Source organism: Chiloscyllium plagiosum, chromosome 5 (genome assembly GCF_004010195.1).
Source record: "Chiloscyllium plagiosum isolate BGI_BamShark_2017 chromosome 5, ASM401019v2, whole genome shotgun sequence".
In the NCBI taxonomy this organism is placed as follows: Eukaryota; Metazoa; Chordata; class Chondrichthyes; order Orectolobiformes; family Hemiscylliidae; genus Chiloscyllium; species Chiloscyllium plagiosum.
In genome coordinates this window covers 18,687,675-18,709,672 of record NC_057714.1, presented here as the reverse complement: position 1 = coordinate 18,709,672, position 21,998 = coordinate 18,687,675, and the positions used below count along the sequence as shown (strand labels likewise).

Below are 21,998 nucleotides of genomic sequence, written 5' to 3'. Positions count from 1 at the left end.
CAGTACCATTTCCCAGAAATTAGAGAACACAGAAACAAATTAAGAGAAAACAAGGAGAAAGAAAGTATAGAAAACCAAAAGATGACAAAACATATGGGACAGAGAAAATAGTCGGAAACAAGCAAAAAATGGTTTTATAAACACCATTAAAATAGGAAAAAATAGAGCAAAACGTATAAAGCAATGAAGTTACATTTTCCGTTATACGTTTTGAATGTTACTATTTATTAACCACAATCTGCTTATGATGTCTGAGTGCATCAGTATTGTACCGTATTTCAATATTCTGACAGTCCATCCCATTTCTAACACATGCTCTCTATTGTCTAATTAGAATGTCAACCACAACAGTACACTTGCACATTTAGTTCAATTTAAAATAATCTAGGGATGGTAATTATACTTTATGGCTCCAGTTAAAAGAGATTTTTTTTACCAAAGTGGCCTAAGTTCCAAGCTAAACATCTAATTTGACATTATAATTTATGTACACTAATATCAATCATGTGGTTTGCTTTATTCATCCACAGGGCGTGGGTATCAATGGTAAGGCCAGCATATAAAGCTTATCCCGAATTGCCAATTGGAAAAAATGTAATAGTAACCTTGGGGGAAAAAAAAGTTCTTACAGTTTTACCATTAAACATCCAATTCTTCTTCTATTCTCTCCTAAGATTTCTCTCCATTAAATTTTATCTGACCAATCTACTAACCTATGTATTACTGGAGATGTTTCCAATTCTCTTCACAAGTAAATTATTTATTTGGAAATACAAGAGAACATGCACACGAAAGGAGAGAAAGGAAGAGAAGCTATGGAATGAACTAAAATCTCTTGGAGACACCATGTTTACATCTCCCCAAACCAGAAGATAAACTTTGGTTGGCTATTTTCTTCCAAGAGGTAATTTTCTATCAATGCTGGCATATTCCACTCCACTTGCTTAAATCAGCTATTTACTCTAAGAATTCTAACACCTGTATATAACTCATCTTTACAACTCCATAATAGTTATCTTTAACTTACATCTTTACAATTTGACAATTATTTTGATAGCCACTTAGTCATACAAATGTTCAGCACTGAAAATGACCCTTCAGTCCAACTCGTCCACGCCGACCAAATATCCTAAATTAATCTAGTCTCATTACAGCATTTGGCCCATATCCCTCTAAACCCTTCTTCATGCCTTTTAAATTCTGTAATTCTACTAGCCTCCACCACTTCCTCTGGCACCACATTCCATACATGCACCACCCTGTGTGTGAAAAAGTTGCACCTTAGGTTCCTTTGAAATCTTTCCCCTCTCACCCAAAACCTATGCTATCTAGTTCTGGACTCCCCCACCCCAGGGAAAAGACCTTGTCTATTTACCCTATCCATGCCCCTCATGATTTATAAACCTCTGTAAGGTCACCCCTCAGCCTCTGATGCTCCAAGGAAAACAGCCTTAGCCTATTCAGCCTCTCCCTATAGCTCAAAGCCTCCAACCCTGGCAACATGCTTTTAGATCTTTTCTGAACCCTATCAAGTTTCACAACATCCTTCCTATAGAAAGGAGACCAGAACTGCACACAATATTCCAAAAATGGCCGAACCACTGTCCTGTACAGCTGCAACATGGCCTCCCAACTCTTATACTCAATGTTCTGACCAATAAAGAAAAGCATACCAAATATCTTCTTCCCTATCCTATCTACCTGCGACTCCACTTTCAAGGAACTATGAACCTGCACTCCAAATTCTCTATGTTCAGCAACACTCCCCAGGACCTTACCATTAAGTGCATAAATCCTGCCCTGATATGAACCTTTATCATTAGTAAAGTTAGGCTGATATATGATTAACTGCTTTATACCTTTTGTGGTCAAAATTCTTCTCTCTGGCTTTTACCATTTCATAATGCATGAATTAAGGTCCAGTACCACAGAACAAGACAGGTTTACAATACAGGAAGAAAGCACTCAACTTAAGCTTTCTACAAAAAGTCAAAACTACTCCCATTGTCTCATGTCTCCGCAAGACGCCGTCCTCTTTACTGAACATTTAACCAAATTTCCTTTTAAAGATGTAGATCATAAAAATTCATTCTGATAAAATATATCTTGCTCCCCAGTAGTTACATTTTTATTTCTCCTCATTGTCTTTAATGAGGATCTGTGAATCATGAACACTGATTTCATAACAAAAGAAAGGAAGATGAGAAATAATAATAAATAATAAATAAGAGAAATACAGAAATAATAAGACTCCACTAACCTGGGAAAAAGATCTTGGCTATTTAACCCATCTATGCCCCTCATGATTTTATAAACCTCGATAAGGTCACCCCTCAGCCTCCGATGCTCCTGGGAAAATAGCCCCAATCTATTCAGCCTCTTCACATATCTCAAATCCTCCAACCCCAGGAATAGGCTTGGAAATCTTTTCTGCACCCTTTCAAGTTTAACAACATCTTTCCGAAAGCAGGGAGACCAGAACTGAATGCAGTATTCCAAAAATGGCATAACCAATGTCGAATACAGCAGCAAAATGACCTCAACTTCTATATTCAATACACTGACCAATGAAGACAAAATGTACTGAGCATCTTCTTCATTACAGTGTACCTGTAACTCCACTTTCAAGGAACTATGAAGCTGCACCCTTTATTCAGCAACACTCCCAGGACCCTACTGTTAAGTGTACAAGTCCTATCCTGATTTGCCTTACAAAATCCATAAACTAACATTCATCAAAATTAAACTCCAACTGCCATTTCTTAGTCCGTCGGTCCATTGACCCATCTGATCAAGGTCCCGTTAAACTGAGATATCCTTCTTCACGGCCCACTACAGCACCAATTTTGGCATCCACACAAAATGACTTCAGGCAAGCTCAATCCTTATAACGTCGGCATCACATCTGCCTTCATCTGTTACCATTTATTCTAACTAGACAAACATTGATTTATTTCAAAGTGATAATTCACTCCAGTTTATTTCAATGTATTCCTTGTATTGTTACAGGGGGCTGGGTCTGGGTGGGATGTTCTTTGGAGGGCCGGATTGGACTCGACGGGCTAAGTGGCCTGTTTTCACGCTGTAAGGATTCTATGATTCTAATTATTGACTCAATTTTTCAGAGGTTTGAGCAGAGGGGGTTGGGAGTGCTCATACTTAATCCACACTCTCAAATTCTGGATTTTACATCAACAATATTCTGAAGAGTTTCTTTTGATCTGCCAATACTGTCATATTCTTGCCTCCAATTTATACTCTGGCAGTACATCTAATTCTCTGAAAATTTATTATGTGTAGAGACCTCTCATAATTCTGAGAGCGTCTGTAAAATCACCACTCAACATTATCTTCTCCAAGGAGACCAGCCCCATGTCTCTAATCTATCTACATAACCTAGGGGCCGGGTTTTAATGAAAAGTCTAATGATGGATATAAAACTATTTGGCTTGTCATAAAAACACATCAGGTTTAACAATGCCCTCTAGGCAAGGTTATCTACTGTCCCTACCTGGTCTGGCCTATATGTGACTCGAGCCACAACTGTGCCCTTGGAAATGGACTCACAAAAACATTTACGTCAAACTGCAAAGTGCTCTCAAAAGAGACCTGAAATCATTTGGGATGCATCTAGGTTGTGGAAATAACAACAGCAAACTCAGAAGGGATGATTCTGCAGAATCCGTGCTGTAACAATCAGTGCTTAGTCCACTGCTTTTTGTCATTTATGTAAATAATTTGGATGTGAATATAGGAGGTATGGTTAGTAAACTTGCAGATAACATCAAAATTAGTAGAATAGTGGACAATGAAGAAGGTTACCTCAGATTACAAAAGGACCTTGATCATATGGGCAAATGGGCCAAGGAGTGGTAGAAAGTTTAATTTAGGTAAATGTGAAGTGCTGCACTTTGGTAAGGCAAATCAGGGCAGAACTGAAACACTGGGAAGTGTGGCCAAACAAAGAGACCTTGGAGCACAGGTTCAGAGTTCCTTGGAAATGGAGTTGCAGGTAGACATGGTAGTGAAGGTGGTTTTTTTGGAATGCTGTCCTTAATTGGTCGGTGAATTGATTATAGCACGTCATGTTGTGGCTGTACAGGACATTGGTTAGGCCACTTTTGCAATACTGTGTTCAATTCTGGTCTTCCTGCCACAGGAAAGATGTTGTGAATCTTGAAAGTGTTCGGAAAATATTTACAATCCTCCAGGGTTCGAGGGTTTGAACTGTAGAGAAAGGCTGAGTAGGCTGGGATTATTTTCCCTGGAGCTTCGGAGGCTGAGTGACATTACAGAGGTTTATAAAATTATGAGGGGTATGGATAGTGTGAATAGCAAAGGTCCTTTCCCCAGGGTAGGGTAGTCCAAAACTAGAGGGTGTAGGTTTAAGGTGAGAGATGCAAGAGTTAAACGGGACCCAAGGGGCAACTTTTGCACACAGAGTGTGGTGGGTGCATGGAATGAGCTGCCAGAGGAAGTGGAGGAGAGTGGTACAATAACAATATTTAAAAGGCATCAGCCTGGGTACATGAATAGGAAAGGTTTAGAGAGAGTTGGGCCAAATGGGACTAGATCAGTTGAGGATATCTGGTCAGCCTGGATGTATTGAACCAAAGGGTCTATGCTGCACATTTCTATAACTTACTAACCATTCCTCCTATATTCATATTGAAATCATTTATATAAATGTCAAAACGTAGCGGACATAGTACCGATACTTGCAGCATCTCTGGTCCAAAAGTTAATCCTCCATCACCACCCTGTTTGCTATTTTCAAGCCAATTTTGTATTCAAATAGCTAGCTCTCCCTGGATTCCATGTGATCTAACCTTGCTAATCAGTCGACCTTGCAGAACCATGTCCAATACCTTACTGAAGTCTATACAGACCATATCCACTACTCTGCCTTCATCAATCCTCTCTGTCACTTGTTAAAAAAACTCAGTCAAGTTAGTGAGACATTATTTCCCACAAACAAAGCCATGTTCACTATCTCCAATCAGTTCTTGTATTTCAAATACATATAAATTCTATCCCTCAGAATCCCTTGCAACAACTTACCTACCACTGATGTCAGGCTCACCAGTCTATAGTTCGTTGGTTTTGCCTTACCACCTTTCTTAAACAATGGCACCATATTAGCCGTGATTCCTGATAAAGGGTTTATGCCCGAAATTTCGATTCTCCTGTTCCTCGCATGCTGCCTGACCTGCTATGCTTTTCTAGCGCGACTCTCATCTCCAGCATCTGCACTCCTCACTTCCTTTACATTAGCCACCCTCCAGTTTTCTGGCACCTCGCTGCTTGAAGAAATTTCTCTTCATCTTAGTCTTAAACAGCCTCTCCCATATCCTTAAACAGTGATACCCTGGTCATTGAAAAAACATTGTTCTTGCATTTATCCTGCCTGGTCCTCTTAAGATTTTAGAAGCTTCTAAGAGATCCCTCCCGCCTTCATTCTTCTATACTTCCGTGAATATAGTCCTAGCCAATCCAGTCCCTCTTCATCCTGATTCCTGAGATGGCAGTTTTGTGACTGGAGGAAGAAACTCTAACTAGAAGGGTTCAAAATTGATAAGGACTGACTGCTGGTAGACTGTTGGTATTTAAAGTTCACAATTCACTGGAATCTAATGAAATGCATCCAATGCATTTTAAAGAAGTGAGAGTAGTAGTTGGAGGGGCACTGGCCATAAACTTTCAGTCTGCCTTAGATTCAGGGCAGATGCCAAAGGACTGGAAAACTGCAAACATTATGCAACCTTGTTTCAGAAAGGCTGTCAGGATTGGCCCAGCAATTACAGAACTGTAGTGAACGGTTGTTTTTTTGAAACTCGGTACAAGTATACACTGGACATCCCAAAAAGTCAGTATGACAATCACTGCTTTTCTTATTACAGATTAATGATCCACACTGGGATATTCAAGGCACAATTTAAAAATATACACATTGTATAAAACTTGGAAGAGTTGTGAATAATGAAAACAGTAATAAAGTTGATGAATAATTATATCAAACTTATTATCCAGAAGGTTTTCAATGTTGACAGTACTAGGTAGTCTGAATAATACTGCTTTAAATATAAGCATGAAAATCTGCAACTTTTAAACTGCTTCTACGGTAACATTTGGCTGCAGAACTGTGTATATCAGTGGTGGCACCCAAATAGTTGGTGCGCCTTAAACATATAAAATGTGTATAAAACTATTTAAAATTGAAAAGCGTTTGAATTGTTATAGTAGTGGACATTAATGAATGATTAAAAATACATTCTTAATACCCTATTATCGGCTGAAAAATATTGCAGGTCCTACTTCTTCAAAACATAGCAATATCCTTCAAATAGAAAGCAATCCGGATTTTTCATTACTTAAAGTAACATCCACCTTTGTATGATTTGCAAAACTGTAACTTATTCGGTAATCACACAGTGCATTGCAATATTAGGTGGTAATCTGAGCTTCAACAATTGCATCTCATTTTGTACATTACACCTTTCATTTGTGCTAGAAGTTGAATATTAACTTGAAGCATTTCATGGTTTCTTGCCATTTGAAGTTTCTCAACTCTAGGGGCTTTGAATGGCAGTAAATGATAGTAAAAACGTACATTGCGGATTTGCAGCTTTCACTTCAGGAGCGGAGCTGAGTGGGAATGAATGGGAGGACAGCCTGGGAAGATAAGAGTTCCTGATTCTGAGTTTTTCTACTGGGGGGTGCGATTGAAAAATGACGATACAGGAAAGGTGTGATTTGATTGCTTAATACAGAATCTGCTAAATTTGAATCTGGGTTAAATTGAGTCTGTGTCAAATTATTGGTTAGAACTCCTGTTCAGATTGAGATAATAAGCAGAGATTAAAAACAGTTAATTTTTTTTTACAAACTAAATGCAGAAAATAAGGATGGAGGGTCAGGTGATGTGTTGCTCCTGCATGATGTGGGAGCTGGAGCACCCCACTGTGGCTCACAGTGACTACATCTGTAGTATGTGTTGGTTGCTCGAGGAACTCCAGCCATGGGTTGATGAGCTGGATTCTGAGCTTCGAATGTAGTGACATGTCAGAGAGGGGGAGAGTTACCTGGAGAGTCACACCCCTTAGACTAACTAACTTGAATTCGGCCAGTGGTCAGGGACATGAGGGTGTGGCTTAGCAGGATCCAGGAGGTAAAATTACAGGAGCCTTAGCCTTTGTCCAACAGGTTCGAGAAGGGAGGATAAGCCGACTGACCACAGCAACATGGTGCAGGGAACCATTCAAGTGGGAGGAGAGAAAAGAAATGTAGTCGTAGTTGGGGATAGTATAGTTAGGGGCATCGACACTGTTCTCTGTGACCAGGATCAAGAGTCCCAAAGGTTATGTTGCCAATCTGATGTTCAGGGTCTCTCTTCTGGGCTGTAGAGGAACTTAGAGTGCGAGGGTAAAGATCCAGTTGTCCTGGTCCACGTGGGTACCAATGATATAGATAAAACTAGGACAGAGGTTCCGTTATGGGAGTATGAAAAGCTAGGAGCAAAACTATAAAGAAGAACCAAAAAGGTAATAATCTCAGATTATTACCTGAGCCGCAGGGAGGTAAACGTGTGGCTTAAAGATCGGTGTGGGAGAAAAGAGTTTAAATTTATGGGACATTGGCACCAGTACTGGGGAAGAAGGGACCTGTTCCGATGGGATGGTCTTCATCTGAATCGTGCTGGACTGCAGTCCTGCAAGTCACATAACTAGGCCTTTAGACAAAATGGCTGTGGTGGTGGTGGGGGTGGTGGTGGTGGTGGGGGGGGTCAATTGCAGGGGAAATTAGAAAACTCAAATTAAAGGAGGAGTAAGAGTGCAGGTTAGCTATGTGGCAGCTGGTTACCAGACAATAAAGGTGAGGGACAGAACAGTTGAATGTTTTTATGCACCATGGAATTCCTAGCGAGAGATCCTGAGTCGGGCAGCACGGTGGCTGAGTGGTTAGCACTGCTGCTGCACAGTGCCAGGGACTCAGGTTCGATTCCACCCTCGGGTGACTGTCTGTATGGAGTTTGCACATCCTCCCAGTGTCTGCTTTGATTTCCTCCGGGTGCTCTGGGTTTCCTCCCACAGTCCAAAGATGTGCAGGTTAGGTGAATTGGCCTTACTAAATTGCCCATTATTCAGGGATGTGTAGGTTAGGTGTATTGATTTTGGGTAAATATAGGGTAGGGGAATGGGTCTGGGTGGGTTACTCTTCAGAGGATCAGAGCCTGTTTCTACACTGTAGGGATTCTAATTCTATAAAAGAGTAAGGAAATTTACCAGTAGAACACAGTTAAAAGTTTTGTATCTAAATGCACAAAGCATTCACAATAAGATTAATGAGTTAATGGCACAAATAGAAACAAAAAAGTACAATTTGGTAGCAATTACTGAGACATGGCTATAAGGAGACCAGGTCTGGGAATTGAATATCCAAGGGTATTCAGCATTTCGGAAGGATAGACTGAAAGGAAAAAGAAATGGTGTAGCTTTGTGAATGAAAAAAGGGATCAGTGCTGTAATGAGAAATGACATAAGCATGGGACATCAAGATGTGGAATCAGTTGAGTAGAAATAAGAAATAGCAAAGGGAAGAAGTACTTGATAGGAGCAATCTATAGGTCCCCAAACAGTAGTTCCGCAGTGAGGCACATTACAAGCCAGGAAATATTAGAGGCTTGCAAGTAAGGTACAGCATTAATCATGGTTGATTTTAACATGCACATAAATTGGAAGAATCAAATTGACAAGGCTAGCTTGCAGGCACAGTCATTGACTGTATTAGAGATTCTTTCTTGGAGCAGTATGTTGTGGAATCAACCTGGAAACAGGCTATTCTGGACTTGGTATTGTGTAATGAGGAGAGATTAATCAATGACATCATAGTTAAGCATCTTCTAGAGAGTAGTGACCATCGTATGATAGAATTCAAAATTCAGTTTGGGGTGAAAAAGCGGAGTCCCACAGTAGTGTTCTGGAATTAAACAAAGGAAATTGCATAGGCACAAGGACAGATTTGGCCTGAGTAGATTGGGCAGGAAGGCTAAAAGGTAAGACAGCGATGCGCAGTGGCAGACATTTAAGGAGCTACTCAATTCCACACAACTAAAAGAAAGATGGTAAAGGATAGTAAAAAAACATCTGTGGCTAAAAAAACAAGGAGGTCAAGGACAATATGAAATCAAAAACTAAGGTACACCATGGTGCAAAGACCAGTGGCAGACTGGAAGATTGGGAAACTTTCAAACATAAACAAAGGGATACTAAAAAAAAACGTAATAACAAGAGCCACGATAAATCACGAAAGAAAACTAGCACAAAATATCAAAAAGGATAGCAAAAACTTCTGTAAATATATGAAAGAGAAGACAGTCATTAGGGTTAATGTTCGTCCCTGAGAAGATGAAACCAGAAAATTAAGAGTGACGAAAACAAATGGCAGAGATGCTAAATCAATGCTTTGCCTCAGTCTTCATAGTGGATGATATTAGTATTCCTACTGGAACAGGTAGATCAAAGGCAATAGAAAGGGTACAGCTTAGAACAATCAAAATCGAGAGGGAAAGGGTAATTAGCAAACTATTAGGACTGAGAGCAGACAAGTCCCTCAAGCTTGATGACCTACATCCTTGGGTATTAAAGAATGGAGTCAATCGATCCATTTGTTACAATATTCCAAAATTTCCTGGATATGGGAAAGGATCCAGTGGATTTGAAAAATGCTAACGTAAAGCCCTTATTCAAAAAGGGATGGAGGCAGTATGTAGAAAATTACAGAGCAGTTAGTTTAGCATCTGTTGCTGGGAAAATGTTAGAATCAATTATCAAGGAAATAATATCAGTACATTGGGAAAGTCAAATCGCTATCCATCAGAGACAGCATGGTTTTATGTTTGACTAATTTGCTAAAGTTCTTCAAAGATGTAACAAGCAAAGTGGATAATGGGGATCCTGTAGTTTAATTTATCTGAACTTCGGAAGGCGTCTGATAAGGTGCCGCACAAAAGGTTAATTCACATGGTTGGATCACATAGAATTAGGGATAATTTATTAACTTGGATAGGTGATTGGCTGGTGGACAAAGACAGAGAGTTGGGATAAATGGATTTTTCTGGATTGCAAGTGGTAAATGATGGTGTACAACAGAGTTCAGTCTTTGGACCCCAGCTATTTACAATCTACATTAATGACTTAAATACAGGATAGAAGGCTCGATAGCCAAATTTGTGGAAGACAAAAATAGGCAGGACAGTAAATTTCAGTGAGGAAATAAGAACCTTATAAAAGGATATAAATAGGTTAGGTGAGTGAGTCAAAATATGGCAGATGGAATTTAACATGAATAAGTGTGAGGTCATGCATTTTGGTCGGAAAAATGGGAAGGCAACCTATTATCTAAATGGGGAGAAACTTCAACGTGCTCCATTGCAGATGGATCTTGGTATCCTCATTCATGAGTCACAGAAAAGGTACAGCAGATAATAAAGAAAATTGGCTTTTATAGCTAAAAGAATAGAATATAAAGGTAAGGAAGTATTACTGCAACTACGCAAAGCATTGGTGAGATCACACCTGGAGTCTTATGCACAGTTTTGGTCCTCTTATTTGAGGAAAGGTGTAGTGGCAATGGAGGCAGTTCAGAGGAGGATCACTCGATTGTATGAAGAGAGATTGAACAGTTCAGGCCTATACTTTCTGGAAATTAGAAGAATGAGGGGAGATCAAATTGAGGTATTCAAGATGATAAAAGGTATGGATAAAATAGAACTGGAGTGGATGCTTCCTCCTTTAGGGCATTCTAGGATGAGAAGTCATAGTCTCAGGATAAGGGGTAGCAAATTTAAAACAGAACTGAGAGAAACTACTTCTCCCAAAGGGTTGTGAATCTGTGGAATTCGCTACCCCAAAGCTTAGTGGATGCTGGGACAGTGAGTAAATTTAAGGAGTTAAGATTTTTAATTGGTGATGGGTTGAAGGATTATGGGAGAGGGCAGGAAAATGGTGGTGAGGAGTATATCACCTATGATTGAATGGCTGAGCAGATTCGATGGGACAAATGGCCTAATTCTGACCCTATGCCTAACAAACTCACTGCACCAAAAGATTTCACATAAAGGGACAATGTTGTTCTGCAGGCATACAGGTTTATTGGCAAATATCTTGCTGTTGGTTGTAAGGAATGCTGAAACATAGTAACTTAATGAAAAACAAAGATTTATTAAAATTTGAAATGATAGTTCCATCCAGGTTCAGCACTATTACAAATGTGACAGGTTTCTGTGAACTCAGAAACAAAGTTAATGTTTCAAGTTAACAGGTAAGTGTTTCCCTCTCCACAAATGCTGCCAGTCTTGCTGAGTACATCAAACACTTGGTGTTTTTTTCCCCAGTTTTCCAGAATCCACAGTATTTCCTCTTATATTAAAAAACTATTGTTCCAGTTGAATATAATCACATTTGATTTGACAGCAACTAATACAGACTGTCAAATGTACTTAGAGTCATACAGCACAGAAGAAAACCCTTCAGTTTCCCAAACTAAACTAGTCCCATATCCCTTTAAACCTTTTCTGTTCATGAGCCTATCCAAATGTCTTTTAAATGTTGCAACTATAGGCTATAGCAGCATGTATCATAGCCAGCACAAAACAAATTTCTTGATGAAGTGAAATTGATGACTTATGGCATCATGCACAGTAACAGCAAAAATGAACAAGTGAGGAATTTAAACAAGATAAAACAAAATAAATCTACATTTAACTATTTTAATTAAATCAGCTGCTTGCTTCAAATTTTTCAAAATGTATAAACTTGGCAAATCTTTTCTCATGAGGGCACTGAAAAAATATAGGTTAAATTCAGCTGTCAAATTTAAATAATTGAGGAATCATACAGCTGGCCTCCATTCTCTTCAGATAAGTTTATCCACTTGTTCTGCCACAGTATGATTGGAAATTGGGTTAGATTGCAGGTGCACTGGAACATAAGCAGCACAGTGGCTCAGTAGTTAGCACTTCTGCCTCACAGCATCATGGACCCAGTTGGATTCCACTCTCAGAGTTCACAGTTTCCCAGTGTCTGCGTGGGTTTCGTCTGGGTGATCCAGTTTCATCCCACATTCCAAAGATGTGGAAATTAAGTGGACTGGCCGTGCTAAATTGCCCATGGTGTCCAGAATTGTGTAGGCTAAATGGATTAACCATGGTAAACAAGGATTGGGTGGGATGCTGTTTGATGGGTTGATATGGGCTTTATGGGCTGAATAGCCTGCTTCCACACTGCAGAAATTCTATGACAAGTCTTAGTAGAAGAAAAAAGTTGAGAAGTACTCAGTAAATCAATGTTCATCTATCTATGGCTGTGGAGTCATTCTGAAGGACTAATCACTGATGCCCAACTGCAAAAAGACCTGCCCTCCATGTGAGAATAGAAAACTCATCCAGACAAACCTGTTATGTTCACATATCAAAATAATAGCATTCTGTATCGATTTTCATTCTTCCTTAACCCTGATACAAAATAACAGTGATGGTGAGATAACAGAATTGCTAATCTTTTTCACTTCTACCTTTTTGAATTATATAGTGACAGATTTTTCAAGGTAAAACTGATCTCTTTTTAAACAATATGATCTCTCTCACACTTTCTCTCTCTATTTTTCCGTGACTTAAAATACAGATAGTTAATGCTTTGTGGATAGGATTTAGTAGTGGGAGAGGAGAACACCAATCATCCACCAGCCCCCGTCATTCACAAACCCACACTCCAGGTCAGTCATCAGTTCGCACTTACTCAGACATCATTCCATTCACTCAAACACACTGCTCCAACTCAGCTCTCAGTCACTCACTGAATCAGGTATCTAGTAGCTCAGCCAGTCACTCACTCACCCATATAGTCAGCCATACTACCACCCAAACCTCAGACATAGTCAGTCACTTACTCAGTTGTTCACTCACCCAACAATATTCCTATTACTCATCCAGCCTCCCACTGAGTTTCTCACTCTCTCAGCCAGTTCTCAGTCATGTTGGACTCAAAATAATAACTGTTTTCTTTCCACAAAGTGCTGCCAGACCAGCTGAGTTTCTCCACTATTCTGTTTTTATTTCCAATCTCCAGTATCTGTAGTACTGGCATTTATCCTCTAATCACACACTCGGCTAACACACTCAGAGACATTTATTCAGCCAGCCAGCCAACCAATCACCCCTCTTACTCTCTTACTCACCAGGATGGACAGCATCACAACCAGTCAGTCTCTCACCTCTCATCTAGTGAGCCCCCAAACAGTCAATCACTCATGTTATCCCTCCCTGACCCCACTCCAACCACTTTCTTGCCCCTCCAAACCCTCCAAGCAAGGCAGGCCAATTATCACCCCACCTATTCCCAGCCTACTGATTCATCACTCCTCAATACTGAAGGTCCACCGGATTCTCAATCCCTCTTACTCCTCCCTGGTTGGCACATCAGACTCCTGGCCCCCAACCCCGTTTGCCTAACTGGCTGAGCTAACTTGCCGACATTGTGTAGAACCCATCAGATACAAACAGAGAAGAGAATTAGCCTCTGACTGGAAAGCACATCTTTTAAAAATCTAGATGTTATCCAAGTTTTGCTACTTCTGAACACAGGCTGTTTCTGTGTCTTAAAAATCTCGAATGGTGCTGAACATCATGTAATGATCAGCAAATATTCTCACTGCAGACTTTACAACAGAGGGTCAGCCATTGATGAAGTAGCTCTAGAAGACTGAACCCTCCCTCAGGATACTTCCCTGAAGAATTCCAGCAGTTATGTCCAGGGACTGAGATGATTGACCTCCAACAACCACAGCCAACTTCTTTATCGACAGAAACAGAAACTGTCTGTGTAGAGAAATCAGAGTTAACATTTCAGGTCAAGTATCCTTCCTCAGAACTGATGATAATTAGGAAAATGTCAGTTTATATGCAAAAGGTAGGGAGTGGGTAAGAATTAAACAAGAGGTGGGGATAGAGCACAAAAGGAAATGAGAACAATTGGACAGACAAACAAGTGGTTAACGATCTGGCTAGAAGAGTGAATAGCTATTAATGGGAACAATTAGTGGCTAACAGTGGGTTGTGTGTGATAGCAGACTGTGTGTTCACAAGGCCTGACGTGTGGAGGGTTGGGATAAGGATATGGGAGAACTTAAGCCCTAAAGTTACTGAACTTGCTATTGAGCCCAGGGGGCTGCAGGGTCCTCAAGCGGAAAAAAAAATTAAGTTCAATAACTTTAGTGCTTGAGATCTCCCATGTCCTTATCCCAACCCTCCACACGTCAGGCCTTGTGAACACACTGTCTGCTATCACACACAACCCACTGTTAGCCACATTTCACACATCAGGCCTTACTAACGTAGTTCGACTATGACACACAATCCATAGATAGCCACTAACTGCCCCATTAATTGCTATTCACCCTTCCAGCCAGATCATTATCCATTCCTTTCTCTGTCTAACTGCTCCTCTCTTTCTTTGGGGTCTATCCCCACCTATCGCTTTACTCCTTATCCCCATGCTCTCCCATCCAATCTTCTGCATATAAACTGACATTTTCCTAGTTACCATCAGTTCTGAGGAAGAGTCACTCAACGTGAAACATTAACTCTGATTTCTTTCCACAGCTGCTGCCAGACCTACTGAGCTTTTCCAGCAATTTCTGTTTTTGTTTGGGGTTTACAGCATCTGCAGTTTTTTTTCGGTTTTTACCATCTTCTTTGTAGCAGATATAATAAGAATCAGTGGAGACTTTCCTCCTTGATTCCCACGGACTCCAATTTCCCCAGGGTCACTTGATGCCACACTGTCAAATGTGACTTTAATTCATCAACAGTCACTCTCATTTCACCATGAAGTTCACCTGTCATTGTCGATTTTGAACTAAGGCTCAAATTAAATCATGAGTTGAGTGGCCCACGCAGAATGCAATCTGAGCAGGTTACTATTGAGCACATGTTGCTTGACAGCATGATGATTCCATCCATCATTTTGCAAAAGATTGATAGGGTGGTTTGTCTTGTGTAGGACATATTGGATTTGTCCTACACAAGACAAACCTGGCCAATTTTCCACATTACCAGGTAGATGCCTATGTTGTAGCTGTACTGGGAAAACGAGACAAGGAGTGCAGCTAGCTCTGGAGCACAAATCTTTATCATCATCGAAATGTTGTCAGGGTCCATAGCCTTTGTAGCATCTATCAGAATTTCATATGGAATGAATAGAAATAACTGTGGATTGGCAACTGCAAAGCTGGGGACCACAGCAGGATGCTGCATTGAGTCATGCAATTAGCACTTCTGACTGAAGATTGTTACAAGTGTGTCAGCCTTGTCTTCAGCACTAATGTATTGGCCTTCTACATCGTTGAGAATGGGAATGTTTGTAGAGCTTCCCTTCCTCCCGTGAGTTGCTTAATTGTCCCCACCGTTCATGACCGGATGTGACAGGACTGTAGAGGTTATCTGTGATTCATTGGCTTTGGGATCGCTTAACCTGATGCTGTTTGGCATGTCAAGTATCCCTTGTGTTTTATTTCATTGAGCAGGCATCTCATTTTTAGGTATGCCTGATGTTGCTCCTGACATGCTGTCTCACATTCCTCACTGAACCAGTGCTGACCTTCCAAGTCAGCAAAAAGTTTCCTTGCCCATCTGATGCATGAGACTTCATGGAATCCTGTTTCAATGTTCAGAATTTGCAAGGTAACTCCATCCTGACCATATATCACTGCACTGCCAATGTAGGTGAGTCCATGTGGCAGTTCAGACTTCAGGCTAATGGTAGTGGTGTGCTGAACTCTGTCTGAAACATGTAATTCTGAGACAGACTGTTGCTTAACCAGTCTATGAGACAGCTCTCAATCAATTCTAGTGCAAGTCCTCAAACACGAGTGAGAAGAACTTTGCACAGTCAACAGGGTTGAACTTGCCATTGTCATTTCCAGTACCTAGATTGATGCCAAGTGCTCTGTCCAGTCTCAGTCCTAGCTTTTACAGTTTGTAATGTTGTTAGGCAATTTCAGAGAGCACTTAAGAGTCAACCACATGACTGTGGGTCTGGAGTCACAAGGAAGCAAAACTAGGTAAGGATAGCAGATTTCTTTCCCTAATAGATACATTGAGATGGGGTTCAATCTAAACTTGTGTACAAAATGTATTCTCTATCAATGCCTAGGTAGAACTCATTAACTGGAAAAGTTAGGTCTACAACATCTATTACAACACGGGGTTAGGATGCTGTTAATTTTATTTTAAAAGTACAAAAGCCCATGAAAACAGGCTTAAAAAGATTCACATTAATGATAAAAAAACTTGTCCTATTCATTAATAAAAATAATCACAGTCCTTTACTAAGTTAGTAAAAGGAATGCAATAACCTTTGACCACTTCTCATCTACTGGCCCTTACCATGCAGTTCATTGCAAAGTGATTGTGCTGTGTTTGAAGTTCCATTGCATGTTGATGAGTAGCTCCAATTTCTGTGTAGCTGTTCAAAAAGAGTCCTTTGTTGTGAGAGATCCAGTCAAACATCTGAATAGAAGCAGGATATTTATTAAACACATTGAATCTTAATTAGTTTTATGAAACAATACATCAGGAGGTACAATGTTTACCTGTAAGTTACTGGACACCAATGACTGAAAACATAGAATGTACCGCACACAAAATGGATCAGTTAAATTTAAGAGCATATACTTCCTTCATCTTCATCTTTTTTTCGTAAATAACGCTTGAACAAACACAGCTAATTTTATCAAGCATTTATACAGATGTTTACGATCTGAGTCTGGCAACAGAACGATGCATACATAGCGACAGTGGAATTATGAAAATTTAAAGTGACTTGACTTCTGTCAAACTGCTTTCCAAAAATTCAGTAAAAGAATCAGTGATGTGAAGATTATGTGAATTATTCATAATTAATAACACGTTAGAAAGGTACTAAATAAATGCTTCAAATTTATGCAATATGCACAGCTGATACACATAATGAATTACAAGATAGAAAGTTACTAAATAAATGCTTCAAATTTATGCAGTATGCACAGCTGATACATACTAGTCAAAACATGTGGTGCTGGAAAAGCACAGCCAGTCAAGCAGCATCTGATCTGAGGAGCAGGCGAGTCGATGTTTCGAGAATATTTCTTCATGACATTCCTGATGCTTGAAACATTGACTCTCTTGCTCCTCGGATCAGATGCTGCTTGACTGGCTGTGCTTTTCCAGCACCACACGTTTTGACTCTGATCTCCAGCATCTGCAGTCCTCACTTCCCCCCGATGCATACTCATCACTGTAGATGCAGAATTTAAACTAGTATCCTTCATACACTGCAGTATTGCATGACCCGGAGAAATAGCTGAACACAAGCATGTAAATGGCTCAGTTGGTAGTACCCTTGTTTCAGAAGATGGTGAATTCAAGTCCCATTCCAGCACTTGAGCATATAAACCCAGATGATGACTCAATAACATGAAGAAGTTCTAGATCATTAAACATGCTGTCCTTTGACTGAGTTTTATACTGTTACCTGATTAGATAGATACTAAAGATTCATTACCATTGCTTCAGATTTTGTAGTCAGCAGCCAGCAAGGTAGCTTGTTGCTGACAAGGAATTCCACCTCAACGAGCAACCTAGTTTTATCTCTAACAGGAATTTTACTTCCAGTTTCATGCAGTTGAACTGAAACAGATCAGTATTCATGACTGAGGAATCACAGTATTGAGCTGAAGTGATGTCACTAGGTTCTCCAAGAACCAGTCAAAGTAAAGGATTTATAAAACCATTCCCCTCCCCATCCTCCAAGAAAAGAAACTTAAATAAGATATATATGGAGTAAATTAAAGATTGGGACAAACACATGGCGCGAAGGTCAAAGCTAAAAATTCTAGTTTCCTTTTGAAAATATATTTAAAACTTAGCTTTAAAAACCTACTAATTAAAGTTTCAAGGTTAATTCTATCTTTCAGCAAATGTTGTTAAGCATATTACTGTTTAAAAAAAAGTGATGGTGTCTGAGTTAAGGAATTTAAAACAAATGCTGGCAGCTTACCGTCAACCACCGGCTTTGACTACTCAAAACAGATCATAATATCCAATGTTTACAGGTGGTGTTGACATGCCCGATTCAGGACGCTCCCTGTATCAGGGCAGTCCCATGCTACAGGCTGCTATTAAATGTTTGCCATCCAAGTTCAGTAGAGAAGCTAAGATGTCTCTTTGCACAAAACTGCCTTACGCTACCAAGCTCAAAACCTATAGGTCAAACAATTAGCCATTTGAAATTCGCAACATCAGCAGCTATACAATTGAAGAAACTTGATTTGGGCACATGTGGTCACATATTTTGAGATCAAGTAGAGATCAAAGCTACAACTTCCAATATACAAAGTCTTTCACATCCTGAGAATGCCCTGAAGTACTTCACCATCAATTAATTATTTTTAACTTAAATCACTGCTCTAATGTAGGAAAACCCCAATGGTCATTTTTTTTTAATGTCAAATCGCACAAACAGAAATGAGATAATCGATTGGTAATCCATTTTTGGGTGTTGTTGCCAATAAACATTCATAGAATCATAGAAGCCCTACAGTGTGGAAACAGGCCACGTGGCCAACACGTCCATACCAACCCTTCAAAGAGTAACTCACCCAGACCCGTTCCCTACCCTATTACTCTATATTACCCCTGACCAAAGCACCGAACCTACACATCCTGAACACTAACACTAACTTTAACCCTATTGACCAGTACCATAGGAGAAATACTTTGCATATGTTTAAATATTTGCAAATAACCTATTATGTAAGTTAAGACGATAAACAGAACCTTAGCTTATTGCCTCAGAACCTTTTACTGGAGGCTGAGTGTATGCTAACAATAAAAAATCCTGACACTGCAAAACAAATTCTGGAGAAAATTCATAAAATAAATATTTATACAATTCATAGATGTGTGTTTACACACATACATTATAGATATATTAAATATAGTACAGTATACTCAAATAATTGTGGGAGGAACTGCTTTGCAATCAAAACGGGCATGATAGCAAGGTGGATCAGTGATTAGCACTGCTGCCTCACAGCGTCAGGGACTTGGGTTTGATTCCAGCCTCAGGTGAGTATCTATGTGGAGTTTGCACATTCTCTCAGTATCTACATGGGTTTCCTCCAGGTGCTCTGGTTTCCTCCCGCAATCCAAAGATGTGCTGGTTAGGAGAACTAACCCTGCTAAATTAACTGTAGTGTTCAGGGATGTGTAGGTTAGGTGCATTAGTCAGGGTAAATACAGTGCAATAGAGTAGCAAAATGGGTCGGCATGGACTTGTTGAGCCAAATGGCCTTTTTCCACACAGTAAGGGTTCTATGATTCTATGATAACTGTGCTGGAGAAGATATCAAAGGTTACAATTATCAAAAGTTATGAAGGTTCTGCCAATACTCTTAGCATCCATTTAGTCTGCTTCTTTCTACTGCTAACGTCCCTGGCCACAACAATGGACACATTTCAACATCAAATCACAGTTCAAAACTATATGTTTAAACTGCAGACGTTTCGTCCCCTGTCTAGGTGACATCCTCAGTGCTTGGGAGCCTCCTGTGAAGCGCTTCTGTGATCTTTCCTCCGGCATTTGTAATGGTTCGAACCTGCCGCTTCTGGTTGTCAGTTCCAGCTGTCCGCTGCAGTGGTCAGTATATTGGGTCCAGGTCGATGTGCTTATTGATTGAATCTGTGGATGGAAGCCATGCCTCTAGGAATTCCTTAGCTGTTCTCTGTTTGGCTTGTCCTATGATAGTAGAGTTGTCCCAGTCAAATTCATGTTGCTTGTCATGTGCGTGTGTGGCTACTAAGGATAGCTGGTGTGGCTACTAAGGATACTAAGGATGTCACCTAGACAGGGGACGAAACGTCTGCAACACAAATTCCCATCTTGGCGAACAGAACCACAACAACGAGCACCCAAGCTACAAATCTTCTCACAAACTTTGAACTATATTTTTAAAGCTACCTGTGCATAGCTCATCTCGTGTTACTGAAGTTTTTTCAATGCTATGAAATGTGTTCAAATTTACTGGTCAGCCTCCTAAATTTCTTTGATTTCAGAACCACACATACCATACTACAAAACACAGGTGTCATGATCCAGCTACTCAGTCCTTAAAGCTTTATGGTAACCTTTTTAAGCCTACATCAACTGGTAATATATTAAAACCACTTTGTGCAATGCAATTTCCATTGAAACATTAAATTGAAATGTTTCCAATATCATGATAAGATGTCTGAAGGTTCCCTTTTGTGATGCCAACGAATGGTGCTATATATAAATAGGAAGGTCAAACTTGACTGTCACATAAAAATCAGTATTCTCCAGGTACTTGAGCTGTTCTAGTAGCAGCATATTTTTTCCCTTAACTGATGAGTTTAAAAAGTATTTTTAATCATTCTGATTGTTCTATATTTTTCAATTAAAATCTAAATTGGTTAGGGGTTCAGAGACATTAAGTAGATATAATAGATATATATTTAAATTGGTAGCATGCGACTTGTGATGTCCCACAGGGATCAAGCAAAGGCCTCAACTTTCAACTATATTTATAAGTGACACAGATGAAGGAATAGAGATCCTGCATTCCAGTTTAACGCCACGTTAGGCGGCATAGTAATAAGTATAGATGGCAGAAGAATATTGCAAAGCAGCATTTTTACATTAGTGAGCATAAAAGTCTATTACAGGTGGAGGTCAACTTAACAAACCACAATCACATTCACTTTGGACCCATAATAGAGTATTTTCTAAAAGGTGAGAAGCTAGGAATTGTGATGATGATTTAGGGAACTAAATACAGCAATCACTAAAACCTAATAAACCAGTAAAAATTATAATTACAAGACTTCGGAATGTTAACCTATATCTCAAAAGGGTTGGAATACAAAGGGAAGGGAGCTGGAATACACAGGGGTGAAAACTTTATTACAGTTAGTTAAAGTTCAGGTGAAAGTCTATTCAGTTCAGGGTATCACTTTCAGCAAAGACACATAATGGTCTTACAGGGAAGTACAGCAAAGACTCAGAATGGTAGCTTGACCCTTACTCCCTTTAATTTAGAAAATTAAAGACTCTATATCTAATGAGAGTATTTAAGATGGTTAAAGGAATTTATAAGAGTACAAAAAATAAAAATATTTCCTTTGGTAGGAAAATCCACATAAGCCTTAAAAATTATAGCGTTCGTTAACATCATCATCATCTGGAAGTACTCTTCTATAAAAAAAAAATCAGGAAATCTGGAACACGTTCCACCAAAAAGCTGTTGAAGTGGTATCACTTGAACATTTCAAGATAAATTAGTATATTTTTACTACCCTTATGGAATTAAGGTAGCTAGATAGAGTTAAGTTACAAATTAGCCAGGATTTAAATTAATAGCAGAACAGGTTTGAAGTGCTAAATGCTCTTATTCCTTGTTCCTTCACTCTGATTAGTCAAAGGTTTGCTTTCTCCCTTCTTCTGCAGCCAAAGGTTCAGGGCTACCCCTGCTCGCTCAAATCCACTCAATATCCTTGGGGGATTATCAGAAATTATATGATTTTAATTTTCATGTATACATATCTATATCTAAAACAGAATGCTTACCATACCCTCAGGAAATATCAAAGCACTTAGCAGAGAATTATAGAAAATATTTTCTAAAAGCAAAGTACATAAGCAATTCATTCATCTACTTAATGTTTCAATTTTATTTTTTGGCCATAAGCACTCACCCCTGCTCTAATTTGAAGAATAGTGCCTGAACAGGCCAACAGGACCCCAGTTTAATACCTAATTCAAAAGATACCAATCTGACAACTGAGCACCCCCTCAATCGACATAAGGTATAAAGAGGTATATATCTCCATACCACTGTGTTCTCATAATTATTCTGACTAATCAACTAAAATGACATTCAACTTG

The 21,998-nt window shown here is 39.5% G+C and overlaps 1 protein-coding gene across 1 annotated transcript in view; it reads right to left on the bottom strand.

Moving 5' to 3' along the window:
- The window catches only part of LOC122550233 (triple functional domain protein-like), a 561,659-nt gene that overhangs the window by 320,150 nt on the left and 219,511 nt on the right, over positions 1 to 21,998 (bottom strand). Inside the window, exon 6 of the mRNA XM_043690993.1 lies at positions 16,442 to 16,564. Within this exon, the coding sequence (XP_043546928.1) occupies positions 16,442 to 16,564 (123 nt within the window). The remainder of the gene's footprint in view (positions 1 to 16,441; positions 16,565 to 21,998) is intronic.